Genomic DNA, 26,202 nt, shown 5'->3' on the forward strand with positions numbered 1-26,202 from the left:
CTTACGGACTGGGAGAAAATATTTGCAAATGATGCGATTGATAAGGGCTTAATTTCCAAAATATACAAACAGCTCATACAACTCAATAACAACAACAACAAAAAATAACCCAATCAAAAAATGGGCAGAAGACCTAAATAGACATTTCTCCAAAGAAGATATACAGATGGCCAATAGGCACATGAAAAGATACTCATCATTGTTAATTATTAGAGAAATGCAAATCAAAACTACAATGAGGTACCACCTCACGCCACTCAGAATGGCCATCATTGAAAGTCTACAAAAAAAAAAATAAATAAAATAAAATAATTAAAAAATAAAAGAAAATGATCAGAAAAACCTAGGGTCAAGACGGGAATAAAGATGCAGACCTACTAGAGAATGGACTTGAAGATATGGAGAGGGGGAAGGGTAAGTTGGGACAAAGTGAGAGAGTGGCATGGAGATATATACACTACCAAATGTAAAATAGATAGCTAGTGGGAAGCAGCTGCATAGCACAGGGAGATCAGCTAGGTGCTTTGTGACCACCTAGAGGGGTGGGATAGGGAGGGTGGGAGGGAGGGAGATACAAGAGGGAAGAGATATGGGGACATATGTATAACTGATTCACTTTGTTATAAAGCAGAAACTGACACACCATTGTAAAGCAATTATACTCTAATAAAGATATTAAAAAAATAAAAAATCTACAAATAACAAATGCTGAAGACGGTTTGGAGAGAAGGGAACCCTCTTACACCGTTGGTGGGAATGTAAATTGGTGCAGCCACTATGGAAAACATCATGGAGGTTCTTCAAAAAACTAAAAATAGAGTTACTATATGATCCTGCAATCCCACTCCTGAGCATATATCTGGACAAAACTATAATTTGAAATGAAACATGCACCCCCTACGTTCATAGCAGCACTATTCACAATACCGAAGATGTGGAAACAACCTAAATGTTCATCATCAGATAAATGCACAATGATGTGGTGTATATATATATATATATACATACACACACACACACACACACACACACACACACACACACACACACACAAAGGAATACTATCCAGCCATAATAAAGAATGAAATAATGCCATTTGCAACAACATGGATGGACCTAGAAATTATCATACTAAGAGAAGTAAGCCAGATAAATACAAATACCATATGATATCACTTATATGCGGAGTCTAAAATATGACACAAATGAACTTATCTATGAAGCAGAAACAGACTCACAGATACAGAGAACAGACTTGTGGTTGCTGGAATGGAGGGTGGGGAGGGATGAATTGGGAGTCTGGGATTAGCAGATGCAAACTAGCATATACAGAATGGATAAACAACAAGGTCCTACTGTATAGCACAGGGAACTATATTCAGTATTGTGTAATAAACCATAATGGAAAAGAATATATCTATGTATAACTGAATCATTTTGCTGCATAGCAGAAATTAACACAATGTTGTAAATCAAACTATACTTCAATAAATAAATTTTAAAAATAAAATAAAAATTAAAATGTAAAGATACTACCATATGACCCAGCAATCCCACTACTGGGCATATACCCTGAGAAAACCATAATTCAAAGAGTCATATACCAAAATGTTCATTGCAGCTCTATTTACAATAGCCAGGACATGGAAGCAACCGAAGTGTCCATCAACGGGTGAATGGATAAAGATGTGGCACATATATACAATGGAATATTACTCAGCCATAAAAAGAAGCGAAATTGAGTTATTTGTAGTGAGGTGGATGGACCTAGAGTCTGTCATACAGAGTGAAGTAAGTCAGAAAAAGAAAAAAAAATACCGTACGCTAACACATACATATGGAATCTAAGAAAATAAATAAATAAATAAAAGGTCATGAAGAACTTAGGGGTATGATGGGAATAAAGACACAAACCTACTAGAGAATGGACTTGAGGATATGGGGAGGGGGAAGGGTAAGCTGTGACAAAGTGAGAGAGTGGCATGGACATAGATACACTACCAAAAGTAAAATAGATAGCTAGTGGAGAGCAGCCGCATAGCACAGGGAGATCAGCTAGGTGGTTTGTGACCACCTAGAGGGGTGGGATAGGGAGGGTGGGAGGGAGGGAGACGCAAGAAGGAAGAGATATAGGAACATATGTATATGTATAACTGATTCACTTTGTAATAAAGCAGAAACTAACACACCATTGTAAGGCAATTATATTCCAATAAAGATGTTAAAAAAAAGAATGAAAATAATTCAGTATAGACTCACATATTCAATTTTTCTTACAAGGACAGTAAGTACTTAGCTGAAAACTGAAATGTTTGCTAGTTCCCTTTCATCTTTTAGAATTTTGTGTACAAAAGAGGTTAGAACTTGTCATAACAAATTATACACCTTGATGGTTTGATCTGCTTTCATTAATTAGGCCCTTATTTTAATTTTCTTGGTTTCTGTAAGTCCAGGAAAGCTACAAACAGAGAGGAAAAGAAGTAAATACAGAAAAGCCAGACAGCAAATACTTAACCTAAATAAATACTTGAGATTCTAATGTCAACATGCTAGTAAAACCTAGTCTTCCTGATAATGAACAATCTTTACTAAATTAAATGATTTTAGCTAATCAACTTTGGCATCAAGCCAGAAATGAGTACTGACTGGTAACGAACAAAGCAGACAGCACTGTATGGATATAAGATAAACATACTTTTTAGAGGTGGGATGTGAAGAAAGAAAATATGGTGATGGTACTTGAAGAAAACCAGATGGTTATTAAAGTGGCAGTCTATGCAGGCCAAGGTGGGTGTGGAGGGAGCTGAGTGAATGAAAGGTTTCTCTCTGAGAAAGGAGGAAGATGGTTTTAGAATGGCTGAAAATATGGATCCTTAAAATTCCTTAGATTCTCTTTAGACCAGCTCAATGGTTCAGAAAAGCATTTTAGATAATTTTGTTCTTATTTTATCTTAAGTATGTTAATTCACAAAATGCTTCGATTAACCAAACCTGAAATTTACAGCTTCTTTCAGCTTGTATACTGAAGGACACAGAGCAAAACTTTTCTAACTTAAATTTCCGATATCCACAAGTGGGAGATATGCTGAGTAAGATTTCTGTAGCCATCGAGAAGCTGGAATAGTGCTCTGATTATCTATTGCTGTGGAGCAAACTACCCCAAACTCGTTGGACAGAAACAACAATTACTCATGTTGCTCATGAGTCTTCAATTTGGTCAGAGCTCATGCACTGCCAGCTCTGGTGGCTGAAAGGTTAGAATGACTCAATGGCTGGGGGCTGGAATCATTCAAAGTCTCATTCACCCATATGTCTGGGGGTTGATGCTGGCTGTTGGCCAGGACCTTAGCTAGGGTTGTCAGCTAGAATGTGTGCACGTGGCCTCTCCCATGTGACTGGTAGGCTTCCTCAGAGGAGGGTGGCTGCGTGTGCAGAGCCACTACTAGCCCAGAACTCAGGTAGTAGGAGCTACCAGTTTCCTAAGTCTTTGGAGCCAGAAGCTGGCACAGTGTCACTTATGCTGTCCTCTATTTGTCAAACAGTCACAGAACACAGGACCAAAGGGAGAGACAGAGCCTCCATCTCTCAACGGGAGGACTGTCAAAGAATTCTAAGACCGTCTATAAAAAACCACCACAGACAGCAATCCCATCGCCTTTCCCTAACGATTAAGTTGACATATTTTCCGGGCAATCTAAAATTATACTGTTACTCAATAAACTATTCAGATATGGGTGGATGAGACAATATGCAAATTACTTTAGTACTTAAAAGCTTTCAAGACCAGAGTTGAAAGTCACCGGACACACTTCACCTCATTAAGGCCTCATGCAGTTTAGTTTATTAAGGTGCTAGGCAAAATACTTCATTGTAATATTAAGTACGTAAAGCCATGCTTCCAGTAGCATAATCTGATTCTTCCAGTAGCATAATCTGATTCTCTGAGTGTTTAGAACAGTAAACATCAAGGACGTATTATAAGGGGTTTGGACATCATCTGCCCTTGGGACAGGAATTCATGTCAGGAACATTTTTCATAAGAGGCAATCCTCTAAAATAATTCTTGGTCGTTAACACTTCCTAAGAACTTGGAAGATTACTAGAGATGAACGCTGACTAGCTAAAAAAGGAAGGGAAATGAGGGGTGGCCAGTGAACTGATGGGATATTGTTAGCCGACCTCAAGATATGGAGGAATCATTCTGAAGTGTTTTCCTGCAGCATAACCTTTCATTTGGATTTAGTCACTATGATCGCTGAAATCATTGACAAGGACTTGCTCCAATGCCTATTCTTTACATAGGGTTGTCTGCAGAAGACAGGATCTGGATAAGCAGGAAGCTCAGCCTTTCACATATCTCTAAGATTTAGGTACAGATACATTAGTCTGGAATCTTAAGGTAATTTATTAACTCCATTTGTGCTGCATCTAACTATAAAATATAAAAATTAATTGATTCAATGCATACAAATTTCCCCATAATTATAAAAATCACTATTTTCTGATGTCTAATTCATCCAAAACGAATCATCTTTTCTTATTCTATCTCAGGTTCCAAGAAGTATATTAAACATATTCCTTAATTAGTGGCATACCATTCATTTAACAATTATTTATCGATGAACTATTTATACCTGGTACTCTCTAGGCACTTGGAATACTTCAGTGAATAAAACAATGGTCCTTGACTCTTGGAACTTATATTCTAGCAGGGAGAGACAGATAATAAATAAAAAATGTATAATATAAACACATTTTATTATAAATTTATTCATTTATTTTCTATTTATTAAATATTTTTACATGACATATCCTGGTTATTCTGTTTTCCCCACTCCTCCCCAAATCCATTCTCTGCCCTATGAACAGCACCCAGGCTCCCTTGCCAGGTGGCTTCTGGTTGAGTTGGGCCAACGTGAGGTGTATGTCAGGTTACTTCTTCCCTACTTCCTCCCTACTTTGGGCTGCATTTCTGGCAAAAGCTGTGTCCCTGCCCAGCTACACCTCCTCTTGGGTGTCTTCCTCTTGCAAGGCTCTAACTCTCTCTGGATTCCAATAAACCACTGTTTCCCTCTGCCCCTTCTTCAGGTCTCTAGGTGTCTCATTATTCCTTATCAGTTCCCTTAACCTTGACCACAATTCCTCAATCAGTCCTTTCATTAGTCTCTTGAGATATTTTGTTTCTGTCATCGGAGATATTTTGCTTTCTGCCAAGATTCTAATTGATCATCATATTAGATGATATGAGAAAAGAGTAATGAAAGCAAATTAAGGGCATCAGGAGTTGGAGTGGACAAAGTAAGCCTCATTGAGAAAGGTGACATTTGAATTTGACATCTGACTTGAAGGAGTCTATGCATTGCCCATATTTAATTTAATTTTTATTAATTTCCCCTTAGGCTCACATTCCTAGTCTAATTTTGATCTTTTCTCTCCACAGATAAATGCTTTTATTATGGGTTCTTCTACATATATATACACACATATATATATGTATACATATATAATGTATATATCTGTATATATGCTTATATAAAATATACATTGTGTATTATTATGTGATATATATCACATATATGTGTATATATAATTAGTTATTATACATATATAATGTGTCTATATGTGTGTGATATATATCTCACAAATGTGTACATGTGTATAACACACATATATAATACATAATGTATATTTATAAATACATATATACACATGTATACACACTCATGTATATGTCCATAAATAGTATGGTATTTGTAATTTGCATAAATGGCATCATGTTGCATCTCACTTAGCTTAACTTATAACTCAAACTTATATTTTGGAATTTATTCATGATAGATAGGTTTTGCTAATTATGTTAACTTGTATTCTATCACTGTCATATAACATTTTATTTGTCTCTTCTTCAAGATGACATTTAAGTTATTTTCAACTCTTTATTACTGTAAACAATTTTGGCGAACATTCTTGAACGTATCTTTTTGTATATCTGAGTAAGATTTCACATTCTCAATAGATACGAAGCTCTTAACTGGAGTAGAGCTTTCACTAAAAAAGACAACTTCAGGAAATAGGTAAAATTAACAAAGAAAATTAATCAAATCCCATTTTGGTGGATTCTAGGGGAGCGAGAATGGCATCCTTTATTCATTTTTTCACTTTAAGATTCAACAGGCTGTTTCACAGAAAAAATTCCTCAAATATCAAGTCACCCAGCCAAAACATCCTGAAGCATAAGATGTAAACTCAACAAAAAGATTCTGAAATTTTTTTCTGTCATATAACCGAAAGGAAATATGTTTGAGATTAAATGTATTCAGGGAGCTACAGATTATTTTAAAATATGTAATATGGATCATAAATTCATCATTACCAGAGACCTCCAAGTTGCATGAAAACAGTAAATCCTGGAGGAATCCTGCAGTAAGTTTTTTCTTTCTTCTCTTTTGAATCTCATCATATGTTTCAATCTACAGCAGAATGCTTATTGCGATCAGTAACAACCACCTACTTAAGTGTTTTAAAGTATCTTTAACGTTGGCATTTGAAAGGGAAGTAAGTCATTGGATTGTCAGCCCAGTGATGCTTGAGTAATGACAATGATTTAGGCAAACACAAATCATGCTTCTTATTGGACTATCTGATATCTAAAAAATAAACATGAAGCTAAATAATATTTCATGATGTTAATTTGTTGTTTTTCTTCCTAACTTCCCCTCCCCTCCCCCACCTCCATTTCAAGCAGGTTGCCAACTTATGTCTTCTTTGCACCTGGAGCACAGCCAAAACCATTCAGGAGATTATGCTGTCTATGACTCTAGAACAACTTTTAAGAGGATTAGTGGTTATCTGAAAAAATATGGTAGAGTTGGAGTGGGAAAAAGGAGGGGTGAGATATAAGAGTTGGATGGCTCTTCAGACCAAACATGTCTGGTGCCCTTTGGTTCAATGCCAACAGAAAGTAACCTGACTTGAGAGAGGAGTGATTGGGTATGTGTTAGGACAGGTAGGACCACAGGCAACTTTGGCAAAATGCCTATGCCCCCAGTAGTGGCACAGAAATGGCAGGGAACTGAGGTATGTGAAGGTCTTTATGAGTTAATTTAACCAATGATGGAGCAGGGTAACCAAGGATGGGGTGAATAACAAGAAGATTGGGGCAGAGTAACCAAGGACCTATGGATAACCAATGGCTGAATGGACTCCCTGCACCCCAGCCACCTAAGCATTGCGAATATCACAGATTTGTAGATAAATGAGAGTGAAGGACACCTTGCAACATTAAGGTTATAGTCTGAGTTTTGTTCCTCTCTCCCCCTGCCAGTCAGATAAAAGAGGCAATTGAAGTTAAAAAATTAAGTGGAGCTTTAGAAAAGAAAGAATATTATATTTCTTATACTCCTGAGTTTGGAAAGTATGACTTATTCATACTTGATGATAGTAACCATGGTGTTGATATTCCTCAAGAGTCTGAGTTATGTGATGGAAAGTCCAGTGCTTCACTGAACTTGAAGACCCCAAGCAATCTCCAAAGAGGTGTTACAGTGGGCAGTTGCCACTTCTACCCGTTAGAACAAAACTGGAGGAATGCAGACTAAAAATGCAACAAGTATTAATTATGTGAATGACACAGAAATCCAGGAACTCCCTACAACTCTGCAATGTTTGAATGCTGGGGCCAAGGCTTTACTCTATGTGACCTGCACTCAATACTGTTACTCTCATTCTCACATCTCTCCAGACTCTTTGGCCAGTAATTCTCCTAAACATTCTGAGCTTTATACTTGCTTCTCCGGGCTGTAGGTCTGAGTTTTGCTTCCTCTAGTACTCTGAGGTCAGCAATTGTACGTAATTTCTGAAGACCAGGGAGGTGAAGTTGTCATTCAACTTTTCCTTTCTGAGTTCTCCCCTTTCTCCTTTAAGAAACACTTTGCATTCTGAACCCTCTCTATCTTGCCAGAAGGTATTAACAAATTTCCCTCTCTGGAACTCTGTCACAAAACTTGGCTCCTGTTCCCCTCTCACCATCAGCTTATTGTCTCTTCCTAAGACTGATATGAATGCACAAAGACACATTTCTAATAACAACGATTGTAGCAGTGTCCTATGGTACAGTTTTTCCTGAGTGAAGTGTCTGTGCGTGATTTATAATTAACAGTAACATTACTTTTCCTCTTGGATCAGTCCTTTTGTTTTTTTTTCCACCCACTGTCATCATATATTTCAAATTGTTAGTACTCGACTCCCGTTTACTTGTGAACTCTTACCAGCTTTTGGTTTTTTTATGCCACTCCATGGAGGCAGATCCTGACAGATTTTCCAAGTACCACTCAATTAGCACATTTTATCATTCTTCCACTAATCAATAACCTACACAATCTCTTCACCTTAAGCACTCATCATATAGAAACACATGGTTAATAACATTGGCCATCTGAAAACAAAGCAGCAAATACAGTTTTATTTCTCATTGAGAAAAGAAAATATATTGCCTAGAGACACAGAAATAGTGACAATGAAATGGAGTCAAGAAAGGGCTGAAGGCTTCCCTGGTGGTGCAGCGGTTAAGAGTCTGCCTGCCGATGCAGGGGACACGGGTTCGTGCCCCGGTCCGGGAAGATCCCACGTGCCGCGGAGCGACTGGGCCCCTGAGCCATGGTCGCTGAGCCTGCGCGTCCGGAGCCTGTGCTCCGCAATGGGAGAGGCCACAACAGTGAGAAGCCCGCATACCACAAAAAAAAAAAAAAAAGAAAGAAAAAGAAAAGAAAGGGCTGAATGCAATTACAAAGTATTTTAAGAGGATGGGAAGATGATGCAAAGAGAAAACCGAAACTTGGCCTTCTGTCCCTCCCCCTTTGTAGCTACAATCTCCCACTGGACGCCATCTATCATGTGACTTTATTCTAGAAGGTTTTACTGGTAGAAACAAACACCAGGAGTTGTCCAGATCATCATTCCTCTTTATAAAATTACTTTCTTAGTGCTTTTTTCTGAGTTTGGCCCAAACCAGTCGGCCAGAACAGTTCCACTGTGACTTGTTTTTATCCAATAACTTCTCTCTCTTTCCATTTTCTGTGGTTTAATATCATTGGTTACTTAGTAAATAATTTATTTAGTAGATAATATTGATATTTCAGAAAAGTGTTTGCACTTTTCCAGTATTTATCGGCTTTAGGATAGTAGCAGCAAGTGCAGGGTTTTTATTAATGAACCAGAGAATTTAAAATACCAAAACCAGCTGCATCATTAAAACTTCAGGGTTCTTATTTCCTTGAGTTTGATTTGACTCCATATTATTTTCCACCTCTGGGCAGTAGGAAGGTAATATACGTGCTCTGATGAGTGAGCAGTGGAACCCAGTGGGAGACAGAATGTGATAGCAACACGAATGACAGAAGGTGAGTGATAGTCTCTTCTGCTAAAGAACAGAGCAAAGAAAGTGGCAGATGTCTACAATTAATTCCAAAACTTTTATACAAGCTAGAAGTGAATTTTAAATCTCTTGCTCAGAAGAGTCAACAACAGCATGATGTCCATCCATAATTCATCATTTTTAAGATGTCTTACAGCATGTCCAAGGGAGCACCAGTTTAGAAATAAAGAAATACGGATTCTTATCCTACCTCTAGTATCTACTTACTGTGACTTTAAGTTTTCTATGCTTCAGTTTCCTGATATTTAAAGAAGAGTTGCGTACTATTTTATGAGACTAATGCTTATAATTTTAGTTAATTGTAGGGCAATTAGTTATTTTAATATGTTTATAAGTAATCTGCACTTTTAATCTATATTACTTTCAAAAATGAAAAATTGCTGGGCATTTTTCTACATGCATGTGTATTTTTTTCTCATCTCACATATGAGTCTAACATTTTTCCACCTAGTCAATTTGTGAAAATTCACAGTTAACAAATATTTAAAATTATGATATGGTCAGTGAAGGTGTTTTATTTGCAGAGGCACAATTGCACCTTATCACTTGTAGAAGACATACACTGATTGTTAAATAGCAGTTTTATTCATTGATAGAAGTTAATGAATTAGTACCACCTGACAAGTGCTATTGAAAATGAAGGAACAAGATACAAATAGAACAGGAAACATAATTTTTCTTTCAAAAGAATATAATCCACATATTTTTGGCAGAATTTCCTCTTTCTATAATAAATTTGGTTTGTGCTAAAGAAATGTACCTAGATGATGTTTATTTATTTTTATTTATTTTTATTTTTTGCGGTACACGGGCCTCTCACTGTCGTGGCCTCTCCCGTTTTGGAGCACAGGCTCCAGACGCGCAGGCTCAGCAGCCATGGCTCACGGGCCCAGCTGCTCCGTGGCATGTGGGATCTTCCCAGACCGGGGCACGAACCCGTGTCCCCTGCATCGGCAGGCGGACTCTCAACCACTGCGCCACCAGGGAAGCCCCTATGATGTTTATTTTTCTTCACAGACATAAGATCTCTGATTGGCTAATCAGTTCTGCCCAAGACCTGATGCAATACTGGAACTTCAAGTTGTTTGTTACAATGGTTTAGAGAAGGTTGTATCCTAGTGATTTTATATATATATACACACACATATATATGTATATATATATATTTCCTTGCCATTATATTACATATATATTCAGACACATATCTTACAATTATTTATTTAGTGGTAGGTTTGATGTGTTTGAAGACTATTTCAAGATGCAAATTTAAATACATATTCATGATCCTTGCTATAGAATCAATAAGCTCCCCCCTTCTTAATAAATGGATGTTTCCCTTTTACCATGAACGAAGAAAATCTGTTGGTATCTATATTAGATACGATTGGATTCTACTATCTATGGCAGAAAATAAAACAATAGCAACTAAGAAGATATAAGTTAACTTCCATCTCACATAAAGTAAGTCTGGAGGTAGATAGTATAGGTTTTGCAGAAACTTTCAAAACATCAGAAACTCAGGGACCTTGTAGTTCCCTGAACTCCATTTCCTTCGGTGTGATCCTCATCCTTATGTTCCAATATGCCTGCTAGAGCTCCAGCCATCTATATCTTCACTCCAGGAAGCAAGATGGAGGAAAGAAAGAAGAAGGATACAGCCATTCTCTTGTAGGACATTACCTAGAAGTCTGCACTCAACTTTTCTGCAACCATCCCATTGATTAGAACTTAGTCCCGTAATCATATCTAGCTACAAGTGTAGTGGGTACCAGTGTGCCAAGGTTAAAAATAAGGATTCTGTTACTAACAAGAAAGGGAGATAATAGATATTGGGAAGCCACTAGCAATCACAGCTACCATGCTACTGAGCATGTTTCCAAATGAAGCCATGTTAAAAAAAATATATATATATATATATATAGAGAGAGAGAGAGAGAGAGAAATATATATATGAAGAAATAGATCCTCCTGAGATACTCATTAACCCTACATCAACAATATATTTGCACAAATATTCATTGATATGTCCCCTTAAATATTCACTTCATAAATTTGTTTCTCAGTTGAAAATAATGTGCCTAATAACTGGGCTCATTTACATAAGTAACTTTTCGAGGTAAAGATTCTCTTAGTGCAGAATATAGACAACCGCGTCTAAGTCATAAAATTTGTCATCTCTAAAAAATTCAGCCAGTACAAGGGGTACAAGGAAAATGGTACAGATTAACCTGAATGGAAAAAATGAATCAATTCCTTACTGTATATTACTTTATAGGTATTATTATTTTATGGTCCAACTTGGAGTTAAATCCATGAATGTACATTCATTGTCCTGACCTCAGATTCAGAGTCCACTGATAATTGTTGAGAGTCCATGCATTAGAAACTGAGCAAAATGCTTTTAACTATGAATTCTCAATTTAAGTCACACAATTCTGGAAGGTGCTACTAGACTGTATGGCTAGTGTGTAAACCACAGCTGAGAGAACTTGGCTACACTGGCCAAGGTGACACATCCGAGCAGAAAGCTTGAGTACGAATCAGACCCTCTAACACCATGTACTTTTTTTTTGGTCAAACTGTTGCTCCAGTAATTAACTGACTCTCACGTTGAGCATCTAAAGAAGAGATATGCATACAAATCTCATAGCTCCAAACTACAAGAGACAGTATGATGAGTGTCTTAAATCTTACAATAGTTGATGTACAATGAGCTGCCTTTATACTTTAACAAACATAGCATCCTTGAAGCATGAGTGGATATAACCCTGGTTGCAAACGCTGAAAGGCTGGAGGACAGGAAAGTAATTTACAACAGAGACTTGAAATAATAAAGAATAAAAATACATTATTCAGTACTTCTTATTCAAGGATACTAGAAAGCTGTATAAGCCCATAGAGCAGGGGTAGACAAACTTTGTAAAGAGTCAGATAGTAAACATTTTAGGGTTTACAAGCCTACATAGTCTTGGTGGCATATTCTTTGTTTGCTTTGTTTGCAATCCTTTAAAAATGTAAAACAGATTTAGTCCAGCTAAAGTTGGGACTTGACGTAGTTTGCCAATTCCTGCATGGCGAAGTAATTATTTTTATGTTCAAAACAATTGCAAACATCCAACTTCTTGGCTTAGGTGAAAAGGTTGATTAGAAAGTTAATGCTCTCCACCTAACCCATGGTAAAACTAAATTATGAATCATAGAATTGAAATCAAGAGTGGCAAGAGACAACTTGCTTCTGTATTATTGGGTCCCAGGACTGGAACCTTTAACTGATGTTCTAGTGCAATCGTAGCAGCCATCTTCGGCACTGTCCACTCTCTCCTGGCTCTACTCCTGCACGTAAACAGTATTACTCTCCTGCTCTGCATAAAGAGAGATGCAGACTTGGAAAATTTAACTACTTAATCAAGGTGACAGAAATTTCCTGCAAATGGGCAACGTAATAGAGAATTAAAGAGAAACAATCATGTGACTTTCATTATTCTTCCTGCTCAGAATCTACCTTCTTAGAGTAAGTAGTATACGATTTCTTAGTAAATAGGAATAATTGTGAAAGGTGTATTTGACTTGCTAAAGATGGTATTGAACTCTCTCTATGTATGATTATGCATATTTCCCTGCCTTTTCTCAATGCGTGATCCACTATAGCAAGCAGCTGCTATGGAGCTATCTGATTTATATACTGAATGCCTTAAACCAGGGGTCCCCAACCCCTGGGCCATGGACTGGTACCAGTCCGTGGCCTGTTAGGAACCAGGCTGCACAGCAGGAGGTGAACAGCAGGCGAGCAAGCAAAGCTTCTTCTGTATTTCCAGCTGCTCCCCATCGCTCGCATTACTGCCTGAGCTCCGCCTCCTGTCAGATTGGCGGTGGCATTAGATTCTCATAGGAGCACGAACCCTACTGGGAACTGCACCTGCGAGGGGTCTAGGTTGCGCGCTCCTTATGAGAATCTAATGCCTGATGATCTGAGGTGGAGCTGAGGTGGTGTTGCTAGTGCTGAGGAGTGGCTGCAAATACAGAGTATCATTAGCAGAGAGGTTTGACTGCACAGAGACCACAATAAATCGACTGCTTGCAGACTCCTATCAAAACCCTATCAGTGAGTAGCAAGTGACAAGCTGCATCTTACGGAGTAGACCGGACATAAGCAACACACTTATGGGTGTCACTGTCTCCCATCACCCCCAGATGGGACCATCAAGTTGCAGGAAAACAAGCTCAGGGTTCCCAATGATTCTTCATTATGGTGAGTTGTATAATTATTACATTATATATTACAATGTAATAATAATAGAAATAAAGTGCACAATGAATGTAGTGTGCTTGAATCATCCCAAAGCCACCCCCCCACCGCGGTCTGTGGAAGAATTGTCTTCCACAAAACTAGCCCCTGGTGCCAAAAAGGCTGGGGCCTGCTGCCTTAAACTGTCCGGATGAAGATAATGCAGTCACGGTATCTTCTGTTTTCCTTTATTTAATTTACTAAGAAATCAGTAACTTAAGTGGTAGTCACATTTTCAGGCTCATAAAACTTCAAAAAGATGTTACTTACTTTCAGATTAGGTGTTGACTAAACTATATGCTCTCCGAAGCCTCAAAATTTTGATCGTTCAGTGAGAGTATATTTCTTGGTAACTCTTTAAAAGCTTTTACTGAGAGCATGACTGTAACAAAAAATCAAGTGGATTATGGGCTTTCATCAGTTCCCAAAGGTAACTGTTCGACTGTAATGCAAAGTTATTGTAATCATTGCTAAATTCATTGTGGCTGGCATCACCACAGAGCTCCCACCATTAGAAAATTACATATGCATTTCATCGAAAAGCTCCTAACTATGGACATTATTTTTACTGCTTTTGAACTATAACAATTCTGGTGCACGGTAATTAGCAGTGAATGTGAAAACCCAATTATGAAGTAATTATACTTCTCATGGTCACTCTATCATCTCAACTGTGCATTCTGCTTTCTGGTTGTTTGACTTCAAGCCAACCACACCAAGCAAGACTGAAGCAATAATAAAATCAGAAACATAAGGCCATTGAATGTATGTTTTCCTCTTGATTCTAATTTGTCTTTGATTCAAACGAGTAAACCCAAAGAGCTAATTAACTAGTCCTCGAGGTAAATGCCAAGATCTTTAAAGTGGATGGTTCATGGGCTTTATTCCCTCCTGGAAGCCAACTGTTTAGCTTCAGAAAATAGGTAACAGGCATACAAAGCATAAATCTGACCATTCATAAAAGACAAAGCAGCAGGAAGCTTATTGATATTCTTCTCTTTTCATTTTCTTCAAGCTGTAGGCTTGCCAGCTAGTTTTTCTGAGAATTGATTGCTTGTACAAAAGATGAACTTGAAACATATTCAGCTGTCGATGGAAGAGGAAAAAGTGATAAAATATGAAAGGCTGTACTTATATGCTGATATTGAATGAAATCCGTAGCAATGAGTTTCAGTCTGATTATTAAATTATATGTGTTGGTTTTATGCCTGCATAAAATACTCATTTGTTTTAGATTACTATTTCATTTCAAAAGGGTGGCCTTGGGAGGAGTGACCTCCTGGACAAATGAGCTAAGAGTGGAAGCCATATACATGACATGGTCAGGGTAATTCAAGAGGGCAAAGCCATATCTTCATATTAGATGGGCAGGTATTCATTCTCTTATTCATGCTAAGGCCCCACACAGCAAATACAGCCACAAATACTTCTATTATCCTGCATGTCCATACAGTTCCTTAAAACAGAAGGGTAGAAAGCATTCTAGCAAATATGTCATCTACCCAGGGCAGTGTGAGACCACAAAATAGAACTGAGGTACACTTTTCTTATGATAAGCCAGATTTTGCCTAACTGATTCCTTTATTTACCTCCTCTTCTCTCCAATATATTCTAATTATAGATCTAATCATCCCAGATCCTTTCGATATTCCTTCCCTGGCATTCAAAGCCTTCTCCAGTCTGACCACTGTCTTCTAGAGGGAGTGTGTATACTGGGAAAAACACTGAGCAGAAGTTCTTGGTTTCAGTCCCAGCACAGTCTCTGATAACTCTGAGACATTCAGGGAATCCATTAATTTCTCTTGCACTTAGTTTATTTGCAAAATAAACTTAATGAGCCTTATGATCATTTAAAGTTCAAAAATTCTGAATCTGCTTATCAAGATGTACCCCATGCTACAAGCCATCACCTGAAGACATGTTCTTTGAGCATACTATGTGCTCACAGGACCCCCAGTAGACACCAACCCAAGGATCACTTGAGATCTTTCCCCCTTGAAGACTGCTTTGCAAATCCTACCTTCCCTACCCACATTTCCCAACACTAGTCTTCTCCGATTCCCTTGTCAGGATTAATTTCTCCTTCACCCATATTCACCTTTCAGCCAAGTTATTTTTAGATTACAGTTCATGGGCTTTAGTAAATTATGAGGTCAGGAAGAAAGGACACTATACTTATATATTTGTGATCCTAAGCCACTCCATACAATGTTTAACAATTAATATAATCTCAGGTAAAGTTAGCTGACTAAAATTGGACTCTGTGTTATGCATTAGTCAAAAAATTTGTATTACATTTTAAAAGTTATTGTTTTGAGTAAGATTTTTCTTTATTTTGGTTTCCTAGTGAAACCTAATGAGAAAAAATTTAGTTGGAACCACTAGCCCTAAAATCAAACACAGTCATTTTCACTTAAGTCAGAAATAAATAAAGTTATTCTGTCTTCTGTTTATTCACTTCCAGCCACTTGTGATTATTCTGTGCTGAGTACTCTATACTTGAATACTTCAAAGCTCAGTGTGCCCATCTTAAGTGCTGCAACCACTGACGTATGAGCTATGGGGGAGGACAGAGGATAAAGAGTTGTCTGATATTGCCTTTGCATCTGCGGTTTTAAAATTTCAATCAGTTATTTATATGTTTCATTCTAATTGGTAAAGAGGATTGACCAACCAAATTGGCACAGTTGCATTTTCTGTCCTGCCACTACATGCTGAAGTACATGGGTGCACACACACATACACCCATAACCATATTTACACCCACACCAACACCCACACACACTTTTATGTGTAGCACACAGAGACCAAACATGTTTTTCCATACTTTAAGACATACTGAGAAAGCAGAGGACAGACTAACAAATGAATTTGCAAACTTATGCCCTTGGAAAAATGTAACATAACTTCCTGCCCTAGCACTGAGTTCTGAAGTTCAGTTGCTAACAAAAGTCATGGTCATGGCAATGGTGCACCACAGAACCTTTGTGCTCTGATAACCACCTGACCTGGAACATTATGCATTCCCCTCTCTACATCCCCAAACATACTCAGCAGATCCAGGAAGAACCTCTGCTACAGACTGAATGTGTCCCTCCAAAATTCATATGTAGAAAATCTTACCCCCCAAAGTGGTGGTAATAGGAGGTGAGGTCTTTGGGACCTTAGGTCATGAGGGCAGAGCTCTCATAATTGCAACAAATACCTTCATTTGAAAGAAACTCCACAGAGCTCCCTCATCCCTTCTGCCATGTGAGGATATAGCAAAAAGACAGCTGTCTATGAAGTAGTCCTCATGAGACCTCATCTGCCAGCACTTTGACCTTGGACTTCTGAGCCTCCAGAAATAAATGTCTATAGTTTACAAGCCACCCAGTTTACTGTATTTTTGTTACAGTAACTTGAACAGACCATGACAACCCAACTTATTCAGTGATGAGTGAATTAAGAAGAAACTAACAAAAAATTGACACAAAGATACTTTAAGATAGAGATGACGGATATGGCAGCAAAATTTGGTAACAAAAAAAAAGCATTTACCAAAAACAAAATCAACAAAGCAGATGAAAATTATGATCATATATTTCACCATGAATTGTATTAGAAACGTATATATTAGTTCCTTCATGAAAGAAGGCCTTAAGCAAAAAATAACTCAGAAAAGAAATGACAAAAACTACAAGAGAATTAGAAATATAGTCTGACAGATTTAAGAAAAGAAGAAAAAAAATTGTAACAGAAATGAAGGCAAAATTAGAAGAAAAGCAAAGAGTTGGAAAATATCCAGAAAACAAAGCAAGGGGCAAAAAGGTAGAAATGGAAAAAAAAAAAAATGAGCAGAATAAAATGGAAATAGAGAGCTAAAAGGAATTGGAAAGAAAATAATGTAGAAGACAGCAAGAGATCCAACATATACGTAATTGTATTTCCCAAAGTAGAAGAACAAAAGAATAAAACAGAGCCAATTTAAAAGATATACTTCAAGCCAAGTTCTCTGATGTGAGATTGTAAGAGTGAGGTGCCAGAGAACACTGAGCCAAAATGGTTGAAGGGGAGGAAAAAGTCCTTTTCCCTCTACCCTTCTACATTCTAGGCTGGGGACCCTGCAACAGACAAATTAACAAGAGAAAAACAGACAGAAAGGTATTAATGTGTATATCTCATATATATACATATGGGAAAACCCAGAGAATGAGTAACTCAAAGAGTTGGCTTAGAATTGGGGTTTAAATACCATCTCAGCAAAAACAAAGAAAGAAGGGTGTGGAGGAGGCAAGTTAGGGGAAGGTGACCAGGGAAAGCAGGGTAAACCAGAATAAGGCTTATTATGCAGATTTAAGTCCTTGCCTTCTCCACTGACACGAGTCTCTTGTAATTTAAAGTCATCCTTCTCTTCCTGGTACAGAGAGAGGGACACTCTTAAAAAGGAGAACGTAAATTTATAAATGTAAATTTCCCTTACAGAAATGGTAACCTGCTCTGTTTTCAGAGCTTCTCTTGCGTCTGCTCTTTTTCAAAATAATCAGCTCAAAATAATCCTTATGCCAAAGAGGCATATTCTGGTTTCCTACAGTCATATTTTGGGGTGGCGTATTCTGACCTCCTACATGGTCAACACTGAAACATATCCTACCCAGTAAAGTTACTAAACTTCAATTTTTTAAAAAAATTGGCTAGCCAGCCTTGTTTGAAAATATTCTAAATATTTATTTTGGTGGTGGTTACTCAAGTATGTTCATTTAGAAATAATTCATCAAAGTGTACACATATGATTAATAACACTTTTCCGTAAATATGTTATACTTAAAATAGTTAAAAATCATTATGAACCAAATAACATAGCATCAATATATATAGGAAAAGTCAGAGTAAATGTAAAGAGAAATAGAAATAACTATTACTATGAGACTTTAATTTTACTCTCTCAGAACATGACAAAGCAAATGGACAAACGTAAGTAAATACATAGATGATCTAAATAACATAATTAATAAAGTGTATATAAATATTATATTTCAATTCTGCCAAAAATAGAGAATACATCTTCCTTTGAAGTGCTCATGAAACTTTCAGGGACATTGGCTACATATTGGCTTCAAAAAAAAATCTATAAATTTCAGAAAGTAAAAATGACCCAGGATACAGGCAACACTTTCTGACCTCACTGCAATGAAATTTTTCAAAAACAGTAACATTAAAACACCTTTTAAAAATAACTCTAGGTAAAAAAGAAATAAAAAAGAAAAATAAAGGTGATCTAAAAGAACTTACAATGAAAACACTGCATATCTAAACTGATGACATACTAAAGCAAAATTCAGAAGAAAATTACAGAAGCATATTATAGACATAAAAATAAACTATTATAAATATATATATATACACATACCAATAAATAAGAAGGAATAAAACAAATTTAGCAAGAAATTCAAGAATTTGGAAAAAGAACAATAAGTAAAATAAAAGGAAGAAAATTTGTCAAAAGATAAATAAAATTATAAAATTAAAAAGTAGATCACAAAAAAGATAAAAATAACAAGATATATAAATTATTAGCTAACCTAACATAGGAAAAATGAAAATAAATATGCTTCCCATTAATAACCAGTTAAAGAGAGGAAATTTAAAAACCATGAGAAAGTTATTTGGTCCAATCCATGGAAACAAGGTTCACAACTTTGGCTTAAATAGACAATATTCTAAGAAAAAACAATTTACTAAAACTGATCCCAGAATATAAATAAAATCTAAACAAATTTCCATAGAAGAAATAAAGTTAAGCAACTAACTTTCCCCACAAAAACACAAGACGCAGATAGTTTAACCAAAGTTTTAAATAACAGATAAATCCATGTTGTTGCATAGAAAAAGAAGGAAAAATTCCCAATTATTTTTGAGAAAGCAAGATTGAAGTCAAAACTAGAAAAGACTGAAAAAGGAAAGAAGAAGGAAGGAAGGAGAAAAGGATGGAAAGAAGGGAGAAAGGAAGAAAGAAATTCAGCCCACTAATGAATAAAATGAAAAAAATTCTAAATAAAATTTTACAAACTGGAATCCATCAGCTCAGTAAAGAAAAAATATGTGCAAAAGAAGTTTATCACCTAAATGCAAGAATGTTTTAATATTAAGGAAGTTATTAATATAATTCTCCATATTATTACATCTAAGGACAAAAATCATATAAAAATCTCCACAGGCACTGAAAAGACATTTTAAAATAAAAGTTTACAGCCATTCCTGATGAAAATGGATTATGGAATATGAATAGAGTCATATAAATAGATATGAATAAATATGAGCAGAGAAAATAAGTCTGTCTTCACTCAAGTCAGATACATCCTCAATCACCACTATTATTTGTGTGATTGTCCTGAGAGTACCACACAATGCAATTAGACAAAGGAAAGAAGTTAGAGGTATAAACACTGGAGAGGAGAAGGAACTATCACTATTTACTGATGACATGATTGAATTCTTAGAAATCCCAAGAGAATTGATTGGAAAACTCCCATAAACACATGAGAATTTCATAAGGAAGCATAGTACATAAACAAAATACAAAAATCAGCAGCTTTTTATACATTGTTTAAAAAAAGGGAGACAGTAGGCTCAAAATGGAGTGACTTGTGCTCAGCCCACATCACCAAACTGAAATTTAATACCTAACCTAATCGCAGTTTCAATCTCGCCCAGGGAATGCAATCTTAACCAGTCAGTCTAGAATTGCCTGGTTGGCAGTACTGAGGTAATCTGCCTGATAGACCCCTTCCACCTCCCAAAGAAAGATGAGATAATTCACATTTTTCCTTGTCCCTGCCTCCTTCTGTCTATAAAAACTTTCTTTTTCTGCAGCTCTTTGGAGCTCCTTTCGACTTGCTAGATGGGATGCTGCCTGATTCATGAATCATTGAATAAAACCAAATTAGATCTTCAAATGTTCTCAGTTGAATTTTGTTTTTTAACAATATAATCAGCTGCCACTTAGGAGATATAATGAAAGAAAAGACCTCACTAAAATAACAAAATGCTTAGGAATAAACTTGATAAGAAATGTGTGAGTCATGAGAAGGACACTTTAACATACTCATGAAGCATATATAAAAAAGTGATTCAAATAAATGGAAAGGCATGCCCTATTCTTGGATGAGAAGAATCAATACCATAAATGTCAATTCTCTGTAATTTAGAAAATTAGCAAAATCCCAATAAAACACTAATATTTTCAACTACTTAAGGTGATGTTAAAGTTCATATGGAAAAATAAACATTTACTTAATAATTATCAATTTAAATTTATTCTTTGGGAATACTTGAATATCTGTAAAATTATATTCATGCAGCGTTGTCTGTAAAATCAAAAAAGCATAAATGAGTGTCCGTAATAGGGGGATTGGTTGAATAAATTAAGTATATCCATACAATGAATTTCTAGGCAGCTGTAAAAAAAAAATTCTGAGTCCTAAGAATTTCTCTGAAAAAAGAAAATTAATGCAGGAGAAATAGCATTACCATGTCAGACAATTAAAACATCTTATATTGCCTCAATAAATAGTATGGCAATCATACCTGAATAAATTGAAAGACAAATTAAACAAATAGAATGTCCAAAAATGGACCTGCAGAAAGAGAATTAGGTGTTTTATTCACATTAGGGATCATTCTTGGTGTTGTACATTCTGTGGGTTTGTACAAATGTATGAATACATGTATTTACCTTTACAGTATCATACAGAGAATTTTCACTGCGCTAGAAATCCTCTGTGCTCCTCCCTTAACTCCTGGCAATCACTGATCTTTTAATCGCCTCCACAGTTTTGCTTTTTCCAGGATGTTCATAGTTGGAATCATACAATATGATTGGCTTCTTTCACTTAGTATTATGCATTTAAATTTTCTCCATGTGTTTTCATGGCTTGAAAGCTCATTCCTTTCTAGCACTGAATAATATTCCATTGTCTGGATATACCACTTTCTGAAGTACATCTTGGTTGCTTTCAAGTTCTCCCGTTGCAGAGCACAGGCTCCAGACTCGCAGGTTCAGCGGCCATGGCTCACGGGCCCAGCCGCTCCGTGGCATGTGGGATCTTCGCGGACCGGGGCAAGAACCCGCGTTCCCTACATCGGCAGGCGGACTCTCAACCACCGCGCCACCAGGGAAGCCCGCTTTCAAGTTTTGATAGTCATAAATAAAGCTACCGCAAATATTCGTGTGTAGGTTTTTGTATGGACATAAATTTCCAACTCGCTTGGGTAAATACCAGGAAGCACAATTGCTGGATTACATGGTAAGAGAATATTTAGTTCTTTAAGAAATTGCCAAACTGTCTTCCAAAGTGGCTGTATCATTTTGCATTCCCACCAGCAATGAATGAGAGTTCCCATTGCTCCATATCCTTGCCAGCGTTTGGTGTTGTCAGTATTCTGGATTTTGGGCCATTCTAATAAGTGTGTAGTGTATATCACTATTGTTTTAATTTTCATTTCCCTGATGACATGTGATGTGGGGCATCTTTTCATATGCTTATTTTCCATCTGTGTACCTTCTTTGGTGAGGTGTCTGTTAAGGTCTTTGGCCCATTTTTAAATCAGGTTGTTTATTTTCTTATTGTTGAGTTTTAAGAGCTCTTTGTGTATTTTGGATAACAATCCTTTATCAAATGGGTCCTTTAAAAATATTTTTTCCCAGTCTGTGGCTTGTCTTTTCATTCTCTTGGCCTTTTTTTCCCCATAGAGCAGAAACTTATAATTTTAATGAAGTCCAGTATATCAGTACTTTCTTTCATGGATCCTGCCTTTCATGTTGTATCTAACTCATCTCCACATTCAAGGTCATCTAGGTTTTCTCTTATGTTATGTTCTAGAAGTTTTATAGTTTTGCATTTTACATTTAGGTCTATGATCCATTTTGAGTAAATTTTTGTGAAGGGTATAAGGTCTGTGTCTAGATTCATTTTTTTTGTTGCTGTTGTGCAAATGGATGTCCAGTTCTAGCACCATTTGTTGAAAAGACAGTTATTATTGCCTTTGCTCCTTTGTCAGAGATCAGTTGACTATATATATGTGGGTCTATTTCTGGATTCTCTCTTATCAAATTCTGAAATTCTCTCAAATCAAATTCTCTTGATTTGCCTATTCTTTTACCAATACCACATTGTTCTGATTATGGAAGGATTTTAAAAATTCATACAATAATAGAAACTATTGAATTGGTTCAAAATTTAGAAGAGCATTGTAAAAATTATATCTGAGGAGATAATGAAATGCTTACCATGATTATGTTTTTCACTTATTTAGCAAATATTTACTAAGCATCTACTCTGTATTACTGTGTATTATATTAGATGCTAGAGAAACAGTGAGTAACACAATAGATATGATTCCTGCCCTCATGAAGTTCCCAGTTAAATGAAATATGGTTCATTTGCATGTATTATATTTATACCCACTTTTTCCTAATAGGCCTACATAATTTTATGGAATTGAATTATCCCCAAAATAAGCATAATGATTGAGAAAAATCAATGGGGTTATGTAGCTAGGAAGAAATGTTGTGTAGCCTTACCAGTTATAATAAGAAAAATAGCATTAATTCTATTCCAACAATTCCTTGAGACCTCTGTGTGTTAAAGATCAAGCTTTAGAAACACAGCTCACAAACCCCAAGAGTTCCCCAAAGTTAGTCACAAAAGTTTCCCAATAGACAGTGGTTCCTAACACTGTTCTCAAAATCCTCAACTCCAAACACAAGGAATGGCTAGCCCGTGAACACATGTCACTGCCTGGTTTATAAAAGACTGAGAGTTGTAGCCATATATATAATACCCATCATATATACAGAACAAAATTACATGGTTTCTAAATGTAAAGGGACTCATGAAGGAAAAAAGATATGAATAGAGAATAAAAAATAAGTATTTTGAGGAAACGATTGAATTTTATTCAATATTTTTTACATTGCACCTTATACCAGTTCTGTTCCCAACAGGTTCCCAGTTTCTCAATTATACCATTATAATGGTCACATTCCATTTTACATAGTCTTAATTATCTCTTGGGAAATTAAATTTTTGTTTTATGATCATAGTGTCTCAGGTTTCAAAGAGAATTCTTTTAAGTTAGCTAGTATAATTCTCACTGTACCTACCTAACATTAAAAATAGTTTAAGATACATTCCTTCTTTGTTCCAGGCACTGGAATAGAGGTTGGAAATACAGACCTGAAAAGAATATAGTCCCTATCTTTGAAAGATCCATGGCCATATGAGGAGACAAACATACCTAGATCCAAGTAATGAAAGCAATAAGGTGTCATAACGCACAATACAGCATGAGGGACAGGCGGGTGATGTGCTTATTCTCTGAGAAACCACGAAAGGTTTGGCATTTGAGCTGAGTCCTGAAGCATTATGAGGGTCCATCAGACAGACAAGGAGGTAGGGGGAGTGACTATAGAAAGGATATCACATGGTAGCTTGGTTTGGCAAAAGAGACAAGACACTGAAAAAGCTATTTGGAAAATCTGTATTTGAGTTGGAAGCGAAGCACCTTGTCAACGGGCAGGCTTTTCTATTAGATGATTGGCCAGCAAGCCACCTGCTTTATTTTGAGATCTCTGATTGTCATTATTAGTAGATTCTTCTCTTGAGTATATGTAATTTTCCCCAGGGAGGAATACTCCAGTCTCATGTGTAGTAGAGGTTAGGCTGGTATATTGTTCGATGTCAAATTACATGATCCAAGCAGGTGAAAGCAGTCGTTATTCATTGTACTTATTATTCCCCCTTTTATGCATGGTAACTACTACCACCCCCTCTGCCCCCTTTTCCCAAGTCTTTTCACTTTTATAGTGGATAGACTTACTTCTCCTTGACTTTCCTGCTTTATTCTATCACAAGCTTAGGTTTCACTTTCTGTAGACTTCTAGATCAGTAACTATGTGTGTATCGCATTTTTAGCTTCAAAATATAGGGTTCCTCTCATCCACTGCCATATATACTCGGATTTATGCATTGTAAAATCCTTTATTGGGATTTCTGAGTCAAGAAATGTATGGAAATAAACAACTATCTTCAGTCTGCCATTTACATTTGGAAGGCCTGGTTCCATTTCTAAGTGCTAATAAACTGTGCTTTTGGTAACTACTTGCTCACAATCAAAGGTTGCCTCTTCAGACTTTAGTGTAAATATTTATTTATTTATGGAACTGCATTTTTTTTTTTCAACTGCATTTGCCAGTCCCTAGGCTTCAGGAATAGTTCTGTCATGGATCACCGTCATTGCTTCAGTGGTCTGAATCAGTCACTGTTTCTCTCAGTTCCTAGCATTTAATTTGTCTAGGCAAAGGGACATGAGTTTGTGGGGTGACGTCAGCATCGTGGCAGCCTGAGATTCTCCCTTTGTCTCTCCTCTTCAATCTACAACTAGTAAAGTAACCATATTCAGCAAATGTTTCTGAATGCCCAACACACCTGGATGCCAGAGAGATTCATACAACTGTACAGCTGAAGGTGGGCAACTGGAACACAGAGAGGAGGTGGGGGAATGGTGGAAACAGTACCCATCATCCAGGCCCTGGTCAAGGCGGCTGAGCCTGCAGCTCCAGAGAACCTGTTAGCAGCAGAGAAGGTGTAGCACACGACTCAAGCCTCCCAGCTAGAGTGGCATCGGTTGCCGCAGGGAACCGGGCAGCAGCAGCAGCAGAAACTGTGACTCTGGTCCCTTCAGCCACAGCAGCACCCTTGACTCTGGTCTCCCTGACCATGGTGGCCATACCCACATACCCAACAACCCCAGATGTAACAGAGGCACCCACCATGCTGGTGCCCCTGGTGGCAATGCCAGCAAGATCAGGGACACCAGAAGCAGAAAACCACCAGCAACTCCAGAAATCACAAGCAACAATGAGGGCACCAGCAATACCCACAGCAGAGGCCGTGGAGGGTGGAGAGTGGAGAGTGCAGATTCTCAAATATAGCCAGAGGCAGCAGAAGGTGAAAGAAAACAAAAACGTGTGCTATAGCGCCACCTACTGAAAAACAAGAAAAAGACCTCTAGTTACCGAAAAGTCGCACTGTTAGAAGAGAGGGTTCTAGAAAGGAACAGAGAGTTTACTTAATGAAATAATAGCTGAGAGCTTCCCAAATCTGGGGAAGGAAGTGGATATACAAGTTCTCGAAGCTAAGAGAAAACCTAATTATCTCAATACAAAAGGATGTTCTCCAAGACACATTATATTAAAACTATCAATGATAAAGAAAGAATTTTAAAGGCAGCTGCGGGGCGGGGGAGAAGACAGTTACCTACAAAGGAACCCGCATTTCGTTATCAGCAGATTTCTCAGCAGAAACTGTACAGACTAGGAGAGAATGGAACGACATACCAAAACATCTAAAGATAAAAACTGTCAGCTAAGAGTACTCTATCCAGCAAAGCTACCCTTTAGATAGGACAGAGAAGTAAAGGCTTTCCCAGGTAAACAAAAGCT

At 37.0% G+C, this 26,202-nt stretch overlaps 1 protein-coding gene and 1 long non-coding RNA gene across 2 annotated transcripts in view; both read right to left on the minus strand.

The window, feature by feature from the left end:
• The window catches only part of LOC132423905 (arginine/serine-rich coiled-coil protein 2-like), a 39,026-nt gene extending 13,747 nt beyond the window's left edge, over nucleotides 1-25,279 (minus strand). Inside the window, exon 1 of the mRNA XM_060009738.1 lies at nucleotides 25,187-25,279. Within this exon, the coding sequence (XP_059865721.1) occupies nucleotides 25,187-25,279 (93 nt within the window). The remainder of the gene's footprint in view (nucleotides 1-25,186) is intronic.
• Nucleotides 1-26,202, minus strand: part of LOC132424311 (uncharacterized) — a 233,791-nt gene that overhangs the window by 157,473 nt on the left and 50,116 nt on the right. The gene's annotated exons all lie outside the window — the stretch shown is intronic.

The sequence above is a fragment of the Delphinus delphis genome, chromosome 4, assembly GCF_949987515.2.
Source record: "Delphinus delphis chromosome 4, mDelDel1.2, whole genome shotgun sequence".
Classification (NCBI taxonomy): Eukaryota; Metazoa; Chordata; class Mammalia; order Artiodactyla; family Delphinidae; genus Delphinus; species Delphinus delphis.